The sequence below is a fragment of the Montipora foliosa genome, chromosome 10, assembly GCF_036669935.1.
Source record: "Montipora foliosa isolate CH-2021 chromosome 10, ASM3666993v2, whole genome shotgun sequence".
Classification (NCBI taxonomy): Eukaryota; Metazoa; Cnidaria; class Anthozoa; order Scleractinia; family Acroporidae; genus Montipora; species Montipora foliosa.
In genome coordinates this window covers 14,579,261-14,591,599 of record NC_090878.1, presented here as the reverse complement: position 1 = coordinate 14,591,599, position 12,339 = coordinate 14,579,261, and the positions used below count along the sequence as shown (strand labels likewise).

General features: G+C 39.8%; 1 protein-coding gene across 1 annotated transcript; it reads left to right on the top strand.

Annotated features, from left to right (window-relative positions):
* The first annotated feature begins 872 nt into the window (after positions 1–872).
* On the top strand, positions 873–9,044 carry LOC137973303 (voltage-gated potassium channel KCNC1-like). The gene is made up of 2 exons (XM_068820086.1): positions 873–1,499; positions 7,009–9,044. The coding sequence occupies exons 1-2, from the start codon at positions 999–1,001 to the stop codon at positions 8,596–8,598; spliced, it is 2,091 nt and encodes a 696-aa protein (XP_068676187.1). The 5' UTR covers positions 873–998; the 3' UTR covers positions 8,599–9,044.
* The last annotated feature ends 3,295 nt before the right edge of the window (positions 9,045–12,339 follow it).

Genomic DNA, 12,339 nt, shown 5'->3' with positions numbered 1-12,339 from the left:
ATAATCATTTTTCTGTTGTGGGTGGTCTTTAAAGAATTTTGTTTTTGACTATTCCGACAGGATTGTCAAAAAAAGTGAATGCATCACATAATCTTATTCGTAAAGGCGGGTGTGCTTCCCTTTGAGAGATTTCCACAGTGATAGGATGAACATCTAAATAAATAGCATTGTGTGTATTTTGTGTTATGGAGAATACAAAATGGCAATATTCAGATAAAATATGGAGATATTGGTCGGACAATTTTGTTACAGATTATCTCCAACCAGAGGCTCGATGAATGTTGTACGAACGTCGTCATAGCATTTCGCTCTCGTAGAGTTGATTTCCGATGATCTTTTAGTCATTTATTCGAACGTTTTGTGCTTTTTTGTAGAGCTGAAACCTTATTTAGTTGAACGTTATCCGCTTTTGTTAACTGAATAACATTTCTTTTGGACAAAAATACTCTGATCATAAAATAATGCGAAGTTCATATGAGATAAATGTGGTGCTTTGTTTTACATGAATTTGCATCAACGAGGCGGTACATCGGTTAGCAACAAAAACATTTCGATAAATAGTCCCTCACGGGTATCAGGTGCACAGGATGATTCGTCAATATGTGCATAAACGTTCGTCCGTATTGACTTTTCTGCGATATTCATTGGCAATGGGGAACGGAACCATAGGTGGTAAAATTGGACGTTTTTCAATGATGCGAAAAATATCAACCATGAGGATCCCTAAAATCTGATAAGGATTCTGAAATGCTGTTAACACGGCTATTATAACCCGAGCTACAAGATTATTTCTTTTCTCAGCGTGAACAGACCACTTGCCTGTTGAGATCTGACAGGTGTTTGTCGTAGTTAAGATTCATATCCGATAGCGCGAATGGGCTTGTTTCTGCATTGACGTATTTGGGGGTGATCGTCATTGTTAAAGAAACTCTGGAAAATCAGGTGAAATATAACACGCCATCTCAATCGACGCGAAAAAACAAAACAAAAAAGCATTCATGGATACTGCCAGTGACAGAATCATCATTAACGTTGGTGGGAAACGCCATGAAACTTATGCCACAACTCTACAAACCATACCTGATACAAGGCTCGCTTGGCTTGCAGAAAACTTTACTGATTTTAAGCAGGAATTTTTTTTCGATCGAAATCCTGAATTGTTTGGCATTATATTAAACTACTATCGTACGGGGCAGCTACACGCTCCGAGGGATTTTTGCGGACCGCTTTTTAAAGCAGAATTAGAGTTTTGGGGAATCGCAGAAACCGAAATGGAAGCTTGCTGTTGGCCGTATTACACTCAGCATCGAGATGCAGAGAACAACTTAAAAGATTTTGTTGGACCTGAATTCGAGGATTCGGACGAAGAGGACGAATCTCCAGAGGATTTGGAATCTTCGACGCACCATCAAGGTGCATTACAACCATCACGTTGGGTGATTTATAAACCGAAAATCTGGGCAGTTCTCGATGATGCTCATTCATCGGCTAAAGCAAAGGTAAAGAGCCTTTGTTCCTATTTTTTCATACATGTTTGTAGAGAAATTGCTTGTTTTAATTCGTAGCGCTATTAAACAATCTGCGGCAGCATATATACAAAATCGTATTTGACTCTATACGAGAAGCTAAACAAATTTTTAGCGTAATGATTTTCGTCTCGAAGTCGCTGGCGTAGATACCAATTTCTTAATCCTACAACTGATAAACACAGCTTGCGTTTTTATTACACCACAACCATATATGGGGAAAAGTATTCAGGGTGTACTTAGATTCCCCCATCAGATAATTTTTTGACAGTGTCAAAAAAGGAAAATCGGTAGAAATTTTTGCAGCGCATATTTGCTTTATGTACTGATATTTTCGATAGTTCAATTGGTTTAATATTTGACTCTCAATCCGTCCAGTGATTAGAAAGCTGCGATTATAAATTATAAACCAAACGTAAATAAAAATCGATTGCGATTAGCTAAGAATATATTACACAAAACCCACTGTTCCACATCGAGAATTCAAACTGATTTCCCATATGGTGATTGATATATTGTGATCGTGTATAGAACTTATTGAAACGTATGTATTAATCGAGAGCTACTGTGGAGGTGATTAGAAGTGAATTTTCGTTTTTCTTGAATCGCTTCTCCGAACAATTAATCTTTTTCTCGTGGCTTGGCAGCATCAATGAGGAGCCGTTTAAAATATCCCTTGGCGACCTTACCGAAAGGTCACACTCAGATTCCCCGGCCTTAGCAATCGATTGCTGGTCTTTGCGTTATTCGTTATTGTGCAGTGTCTCCGCGGCAATCAAATACTCAAATACGCTTGGCAAGACTATGCAGTTAGACAAAAAAAGATGAAAGGTGTGATACATTCGAGGTTAACTATCAATAGAGTTATTTCCGTAGAGTTATGACTTAGAGTTAGACTTAACGACTGCCAAAATCCTGAATCCACGATTTTGGACTGCCAAAATCATGAATGCCAAAATCCTGAATTCAGGATTTTGGCAGTCCAAAATCGTGAATTCATGATTTTGGCAGTCCAAATTAAATATTGAATTCAGGATTTTGGAAACTTAACTCTAACTCTACGACATAAGTCTATGAAAATAACTCGAAGAATAGCTGTCCCCGATGCGTTCCCATGAAAAGCAGCTATCTACCTCTACATTCCCACTCACAAAAGGAATTAGCGACAAAAGAAAAAATACATAAAAAAATAAAGAGTATAAGCATAGGAAAAAAAATACAGCTCCATTTTGTTTTGACTTCTTCGCTGGAATATTTTATCACTTTATGTCGCGCAAAGTGCGGGCTATATCATACATGGTATAAAATTGTTGTACATATTTGAAACGTGGTTGCAGAAAGTTGTTGCATAAAAGTGTTAACTCTGTAGTGGCTACAACATCTCTTCCATTATTTTAAGACACACCAAGTAAGATTTGACGCGTATTCAACCAAGAATTTCAGCACATGACGTCTAATATGTACTCTACAAATTCTAACAAATGTTTCCTAGAAAGTGTAGGCGACAAGGCTTGGTAGTTTTGCTTCAGACGTAGTTCAGGGAGAAGTCTGCGAACAACTTCAAAATTTTCTCTCGAAGGACAAATCGCTAAAAGCTTTGGATAAACAAGGATTAGAGCAGAAGACGTCCGCTCTTCTGGCGCCGATCTCCAAAGTAAGATAAGTAATCATACACATTGCCATATGCGAAATTGCAAAGGCATCGCTTTCTCCTTGTTATTTCGAAACTATTATCTGGCCGCCGTATTTTTACTCAAGATCTCTTGAGATCTTTGATCATTATCGACTCACTGAACCGACCGGTTGGTGATTAGTGGGTGCAATGGGTGGTTTTCAACCAATCTCTTCAGACTGAGGTAAAAATGGTGTGCTATACAACTGCTGGTGGACGAACGGAAGAAGCTATAATTTGTTTTCACCACCAACATGGCGGCGATGACGTCACGTGAAAACCACCTTTATAGTTTAATAGGCAACTCTCACGATAGCGGCATTAATTAAGGCCGACTGACGGTTTAATGAGCTGTGTTTGGTCTATGACGATCGTTTGGATACATTCGATTATCATTCAGCTGACCCCGCATGCTCAGATTCAAGGTCATTAGGGCCGATTTACGCGGTACGACTTTGTCGCATGCGACAACGGCTTACGACAAGCCCACGACATGATTTACGATTGTTGTGTACGTCAGAAAAAATGTGGTAGCATTTTAAAACATGTTTTAAAACGCTGCGACAATCGTAAGTCATGTCGTAGGCCTGTCGTGAGCTTGTCGCATGCGACAAAATCGTATCGTGTAAATCGGCCCTTACTACTACGCAGGTGGATCAAAGCTATCACTGGGACACACACACACAAAGAAAAGAACACTCTGCAATTTTCATATTTGCATTTTCAGGTAAGGTACGATCGACCGGATCAGTGTGGTCGTGAGAAGGACTGTTTGAGATCACTTTGACTGACGTTTCGACAATCTGTGCGAAAGTCCTCTTCAGAGTCATCTCCAGTCTGAAGATGACTTCCTCGCAGGTTGTCGAAACATCAGTCAATAGGTGCGGTTACAGACACAATATGCATGATAAATACAATTTCCCATGGTAAATTATCCCGCGGTACCTCACACTTGGGTTTTAGTATATCGTATTAACCAGCGGTCACACGTTACGAAGATTACCGAGATAAAAACAAATCTCACGCAAATTTAATCACAACTTAATCAGCATCGTAATTGGCTCTTTTACCTCGGGCATTGAACTTACCACGTTGAATGTCATGGGCACTTCTTCTGATCTTTTTGACGTATCCATGGAAATTTACTACGGGAAATTTACCTTGGGAAATGTCGGTCATTTACCGCGGTAAGGGTCATTTACCGCGGTAAGAGTCATTTACCGCGATAAAAGGGTCATTTACCGCGGTAAAAGGGTCATTTACCGCGGTAAAAGGGTCATTTACCGCGGTAAAAGGGTCATTTACCACGGTAAAAGTGCCCCGTGTAACCGCGCATAATGTCATCTCAAACAGTCCTTCACAGTACTACCCTCAACCGGACGATCGTACTTTACCTCATTATATATGTATTTTAGTTTGTACAGGTAATCACATGATTTCGAGTGCCATTTGTAATAAATGAGTGCGAGTAGATTATTGCTATTTATTCCAGATAGCCTGAGAAGTGAAGTTAAGCCCCTCCGCCAACCTTTCCCCCCCCCCCCCCCTCCGTAGTAATTGTGAAATACCCGCTGATCCCTCCTCTTTTAAGGAAAAATGATGGAAACAGAACTTTGAAAGAAGAACACATATATAGAGGATATTACATGGCCGTGCGAAGATACGAAATTTCTCTTCGAGTGTTGAGTAATATATAAATGGTATTTAGGTCTTGAGGAGGAAGCCCAGGTTGACAAATCCTCTTTGAGTTTCAGCATAGCTACAGAAGTTCAGTTTAAATAGATTATGCATCATTTGAATGGTAATGGATAGAGGTTATAGTTGATAAATGTATGTTCGTGATATTTCTTAGAAGTCTTTAACTACGACGCATTTTGATCTTAATGAATTATGCATTACTCGAGTGTTATGGTTTTGAAATTAGTGACTAAATCTCTTTAGTATCACCCAACTAGTGGACTAATGCAAATGCATTAGTAATAGTCCTGGAGTAGCGAAAAGCCTGACGCTTTCTTTCGTTTTATTCCCAAATAAATATATTTTCAACATGCATTTGCTAACTTTATTATTGCCTTTTCTGTCCGACTAGTTGAGTGATACTAAAACAATTAGACCCTTCGCCCTCAAGGGCCACGGGTCAATAGCTTATAGCCCATTCGGCTTCGCCTCACGGGCTATTGACCCATAGCCCTTAAGGGCTACGGTCTAATCGTTAAATATAAGTTGTAACCTCCCTCCGTGTATAAGGAACTAACATCTAGCCGCTTCCCCCCCCCCCCCCCCTCCTTCCCTCACCCCGACCGATGTGAATGATCGTACGAAAGACAATAGACCCTTTGCATAAATGGCGCCCAAATTTGAATAACAATACTTGATACATCCTTAGCCTCACATTCATCAGAAAAATCCTTTGTCTTGAAACATAAACACGAGGCTAACGATGTATCAAGTATTGTTATTCAAATTTGGGCGCCATTTATGCAAAGGGTCTATATCATAGAGTTTCGTTGGGAGAACACGGAAAACGGAAAACGATGATTTTCGGAAATCTTCGGTCATTTTCGTATCTGATCGGTCCCCTACAAAGCGTCATGCCTGTGACTTAAAAAGGGTGATCAGGATCAAGGGGATAATTGCAGGTGGGAGCACGAACTGGAATTTTTTCCTGCAAGTGAAAGTGAGGGAAGCACAAAATCCAATGACGTCTAAAAGAATGCACTAAAGGAAAACCAATTTGGTAGAAAATCACTAACTTTGCAGCTACGTCAATTAGCATATTCTTTGTTAGTGGCAAGAGTCACTTTTTAGATAACACGCGTGTAGTCCGTTCATATCTGTTCTGTATTCGATTTTCACATGCGTCCGTACCAGCGGAATTTCAGATGGCGAACAAGCACAATTTTCGACCTTAATAAGACATCTGCATATGAGCATCTACCATTTCTGAACAACAGAAGACTACAGGATGCATGTACTAATACTGATGTACAAAATAAAGCAAGGGATGGCGCCAGGTTATCTCTGTGATCTGTTTAGCCGAAGCAATAAGCGATATAACTTAAATGCCCACCTTCAACCAGCAGGCTTTTCGACCGTTTGTTTTTGTTATGGAAATTCGCATTCCTTATCGTAGCGATCTGATTGGATGAATTTCAGCTTTAGCTGGATTTTCATATATGAAAATTGTTCGGCGCCACGCAATGCCTCTCGGTTGTAGATGGGCCTTTAAAGGGGCTAGGTCACGCTATTTTAGGTAATTTTGTTTAATTTTGTTAATTATGAGCTCTAAACGTCAAATTGGCAGAGCAAGAGTCTTTCATTTGCAAAATCACGGCCACATAACAACTGAGAATGATTTTCCAGCCGTGTAAATGACATTTTGATATAGACTGATAGATATAACGAAAAGATACAGCTTTTGTGTGTGTGTCTGTGTAATTGCTTAAAAGACAGGTTTATTTCTGATTCACTAAACGCATGCTTGCTTTTGCGTAGAAGAAGTGAATTTAGATCATTGATTTAGCTATAACTCTACTTTACTCTTCAATACAAAAGGGACACGAAACAAAACTTAACGGATAGAAAGATTTCCAAACGACATCATTGACGTATCCAGACAAAGACAGCGGTGAGAGAAAGAAATCATGCGCGCGCATGCAAAGCCCCAATCCTACTCGGCCAAGCCTTTCTCTGAATTGAAATAAAGGATTTATAAGAGGCTGTAATAGTGGTTGTTATGGGTGAGCGACTTTCTTACATTAGTGCTTTATCATGTGATTATTTTGACGCAGATATTCGTTTGTTTTGTAGGTGTTCGCATTGGTATCCCTGCTAATGATCTTAGCTTCTGTGGCTTCTATGTGTACGTCATCGGTCGCAAGCCTGAAAAATAGCGTCTACATACAAGGATTTGAATATCTTTTTTGCGCGTGGTTTACACTGGAATTTGTCGCTCGGTTAATTTTTTGCCCGGGCAAGATCGCTTTCTTTAAAGAGATGATGACTTGGGTGGATCTGATTTCTTTGCTCCCTTTCTATGGGAAAATCATCCTAAACACCGATACATTAAATTTCCTGAGATCTGTGAGACTTATTCGCGTGTTTCGCGCGTTGAAAGCCTTCGCTTTTACGAGCGGATTGCAGATAATTGTACAATCCCTGAAAGCAAGTTTCAGGGAGCTGATTTTGCTTGTGATAATTCTGTTGATACCTGTCGTGGTGTTTTCCAGTGTCGTGTACGAAATTGAGCACACAAATTCCAATCAGCCTCACTTTAAAAATATCCCAGAATCCTTTTGGTGGGCTATCATCACTATGACTACTGTCGGGTATGGCGACATGGTCCCGAAGACGATTCTCGGGAGAGTGATGGGTGGAGTCTGCGCCATATTTGGAGTTCTGATCGTTGCTTTGCCGGTGTCTGTGATAGGTAACAACTTTTCAACTTACTACTCTCACGCGCAGGCTCGGTTGAGCCTTCCTAAGAAAAAGCGACGTCTAATTTGCGCAGCCAACTTGCGCCCAAACATTTTGCACGAAAATGCCGTTTCAAGTAATACTTCATTGCGTCTTAATGGCGGAACGGAGGCCTTACCGCTCCAGGAACCAGAGGAAGGGTCTGCTAAGAAATTCAGGCGATATCACCGAAGATCAAGAAATACGTTGTTCGCTCACGGCGATGTGTATATTGGATCCAGTCGGTTGGATAGGAATAAGCTGAAACACAACGATGCATACGATGAAGAAAACGAAGATGAGAATCAGAACGAAAACGATGTTACGAATCAGGAAGCTCAACACGTGGGTGCAACCACCGATGGACCAGTAAGTAACGAAGAAATGGTCAATATGTGCGCAAAAGATGAGGCAGGACAGCTGCCGCCCATTACAGCCTTGCCCCGAAATTTTACACTTATTAACTCGACGCATGAGAGCGAAGAAATTATCGAGGAAGACACAAGGCCCGCCTCTGTTATCCCTGAACGCCGCTGTGGCTCCAGCAAGAAGAGACACATGCCACTAAATGGCTCTCCATCGTATCGAAGAAAATCGAACAACTCTTTGTCAACATCATGGGTGGAGATACAAAGCGAAAATTTACCGCTTCAAAACAACCGGCCCCAGAGCTCACGCATGCGCAAAACACGTGTGTCGCCTTCAGACGTGCATGCTCAAGGGAGTTACAAGAATCACGTGGATGGAAGCCTACATTCTCCTTCTTTGGGATATACTGTTCCTGCGTTTATGCTTGACATGGATAACACGAGATTGGACAAAACAAGTTTTCCAAATATAGCAGAATCGGTGGAGTCGTCAAATAAGGCGATTTTCATGGAAAATCGTCGAAAAACCGAGAAAACGAATTCTGACGGCACTGTTGCCAACGGACTCCATGTGTAATTATTTTTGTATTATATGAAATCTAATCTGGAGGTGATAACCAGTTTCGCACAACTCCCTTAGGGTTGTGGGCATAACGTTTTCTCCAATACTTGCCAATCCTAACAATGGTCGACCGGTTTGGAGATAGATGGAGTTTCGGTTGTATGTGGCTGCCATTTTTTCTTAACCGTGTTGTAATATCATTCACATGGGACTCCCATGGGTTTATGAGTCCCTAGTTGTTTTCAAGGGCCACCCCAAAGGTTCGGGCAGCCATGTTTCCCTTGTTGTGCTTTTTGGACTGTTTGCATGAGCAACGTATCGTTGAGTTACAGTATTCTGACAATCGTTGAGTTAAAGTATCAAAAGTATCGAGAATCAGTAAACAATCGTTTAGTTTAAGTATCCTATAGACCAACCCGGAATTGGACGTTTTGTGAAAAATAAAACCTTCAACTTGTCTTCACAAGCCAGCAACTCCAGCAACTCCAGGTACATGCAACGGCATTTTGACAGATCAAGCTATTTTTAGACGAGTTTTTGATTATTTGTCTTGCACGATTGACCATTCTCAATCCAATTGGTAATAAATTCGCATGCATGAGGCTTCCGATTAGCTGGAAAAGTCTACTTTCGCGGAAAAATCAGTCTAAAATAACTCAACCTGAGAGAACGCCGTTCCACAAATACAATGAAGTTGTACACTCCTAGTCATTGGATTCTGACAAGGCTCAGGTTTTGGAAACGCAGGACTCCGGGTTGTGTATCTCTGGTGCATGGAGGCCTGCTGTTCTTACGAAATCCTAAGCAATTCACCACTAGCACAATCCCATAATACACCTCTATTACCCCCCCCCCCCCCCCACCCCAAAAAAAAGAAAAACTTTTGCGTAATCATTGTTTGCAAATTTCTTCTGGGACATGAAAATGTCCCAAGAGAAATTTAAGTCGAAAACGATGCCTATGCAGAATTTTTTTTTTTTTTTTTTGGGAGGGGGGGGGGGGGGTAAAAGAGGTGTATTATGGGATTTGATCAGGTAGTGAGTTGAACAACAGCAGCTTTAGATTTCGAGTACGTGTGCCATTAACATGTACGAGATCTCAGCTCTGGATATGCGCATTGTGTTTAGGGTCAAGAGTTTTCAAGTGCGCATCATCAGAACGGAAAATTCGTTCTCGAAGGGGTACACTTAATTCATCGTAACGGTCACCAATACCAATGACGCAACAAGAAAAAAAGGAAATATGGGTGAGTGGATAAATAAGACTCAACTAACATATGTATAAACTGCCACCTCACATGTAGGAGTATACTGACAAAGTCTGCGCAATGGTAAGCATTGCGAATATTTTTATTTCAAGGGCCTCCTGGAGGTTATGGTCGTTTGCTGTTACGTACCTATGAAGAGTAACTTAAGTATTAGATTACTCGCTGGCCAGCGTTAGGAATGGTATTGCGGCTGATTGCTCGATACCAAATAGTCAATTAATGGTTTAATCCTTTATAGAGGGTTTTCACTCATGTGAAAATGCTAATTTGATGAAACCAAAGGAACTATTTGCATAAAAATAGAGTTCAATTCCCAGAGGATTAATTTAGAACACCAGCATGGCCGCCGTTTCTTTGTTTTGGAACACCAACATGGCTGCCGTGACGTCATGTGAAAACGCTCTATTCATTAGACCATTTATTGGAAGAACGAACGTTAACGAACGACTAAATGTACCAGTGTGCGTTTCAGTTAATCAGTGAATAAATAAATAAATCAAAGTTTATCCATTGGTTCCTTATTTGTTTGACTTTCTGATTGACAAACCGAATGAGTGATTGACTGAGTGACTATGAGTGACTGGTTGCTTGGTCTGATCGTTGATTCATGTCCTAGATTTTACATATAGAAGTATCAAATTAAATTAAATTAAACTACGTCACATTCTCGTTACATGTGATAAGACATGTGGCGAACATGTGAGCAGGCCATGTGAGCTCCTCTTCACGATACAGTCGCCGTAGGCCTCGCCATTTTGTGCTCTCAGCGTTGGATTTTGGTCAGTTTAAACGCTTCGACGATAGCATTTATCGAAATCTGAGGGAATTGTCTTTGTTTAGTTTATATGCTAACGAAACCCGACTTTGAATCGCCATGGCTTTCAGGATGTTAACCGTGGGACACTAAGGTGCGGGATTGCAGAATATCAAAATATCATGATATTTTGATATTATCAAATGATATTTGATTGATCTTTAGTATGCCATCTCACGGTGATATTTTGATATTATCATGATATTTTAAAATTTAAGAATCAAAATCATAATAATCACAAATGTGTGCTGCCTCGTTCTTTATTCATATCAATATTTTGATATATTATCATGATATATCAAAATATCAAGTCCCTCAACACTTGATCACATCCAGGCAAACATTTGAGATTACGATATTCATATCAATATTTTGATATTATCATGATATTGTGATATTATCATGATATATCAAATTATCAAACCCCTGGACACTTAGTCAGATCCTAGCAAACATTTGAGATTATGATATTTATATCGCTATTTTCATATTATCATGACATTGATATTATCATGATATATCAAAATATCAAGCTCTTCAACACTTAGTCACATCTAAACATTTGAGATTATGACATTGATGTCGCTATTTTGATATTATCATGATATATAATGCTAGTTTCTCAGTGGGAAAATTAAAATATCAGACACTTATCAAAAATGATATATCATGAGATTATCACTAAAAACTGCAAGAAATGTATGAGAGTTTTTGATATATCAAAAATGATAGCAAAGATTGATATTTATGATATTCTGCAATATCGCACCTCACTCCCGTGGGAACAGCTATATTTTGATTGCATTTGTTGACTAGTTACAGTCGCGACAGATACATGCATTGTACATCCAGCTCTTTATCCGGTCGAATACTGTTTGAAATCGGTGGAAAAGTACTCTGAAGGCAAGATCCATAAGGGTGAGATTGAACCAAGGAACGGCAAATTATGTGTCTACTTCATTCATCAAGGATAATACTTGAATCAGTTGCAAGGAGTTTGTTTACGCTGACGATAAACGAGCAGACGATTGCAAATGTTTGCTTATGTTTGTGCCGCTTCCAGCCGAGAATAATGTATGTTAAATATACTTTTACAAATTAGCTTTTACGCTTAAACATTTGCAGTTAATGTGAGAACATTTGGCACGAAATTTGAAGGGTAAAAATTGTGAGCCTACGGAAACTGGCGCTGTCATGCAACGTATCAACAAATCGCAGTTTGTACAGAGGACCACTTAGATGGAATCGGACTTTGACATTATGATATATCTGTCTGTAAAACCGTCGTTGCCGATCAGTTTAGCAATAGACCGGGGTTGAACGTCAGGTAGTGAAATCATTTATTTTAGGTATATATATTTACGTGACGGCGTCAAACGCACTCTCATAATCTTTGATTACTACTAGTATAGACCATATGATGTCCGATGAAAACAGATTACAGGGGCACCCAACGTCAATTTTCGGAAAATATCTGTTCGGAAGGCGATTTGAGATCTAGAATTTTCGGAACATTAGTTGTAAAATTTCTTGCTTGCCTGCCTGTCCTAGGATTTTCGAATATCTAAAAAATGGTATAATTGCCCATTTTTAACGGATTTTTACCCTAAAAAGGTCACCTAGGATTTTTGGGAGCCTTTTTTCTGGCTGAAATTTTCGAAAAGGTAAGTTTTGA

What these genes read in the sequence shown, in the direction of transcription:
- LOC137973303 (XM_068820086.1), top strand. Translation starts at nt 999, where the DNA reads ATGGATACTGCCAGTGACAGAATCATCATTAACGTTGGTGGGAAACGC. An exon ending in ATTCATCGGCTAAAGCAAAG is followed by an intron (nt 1,500 to 7,008) that starts GTAAAGAGCCTT and finishes TTTGTTTTGTAG; the next exon opens with GTGTTCGCATTGGTATCCCT.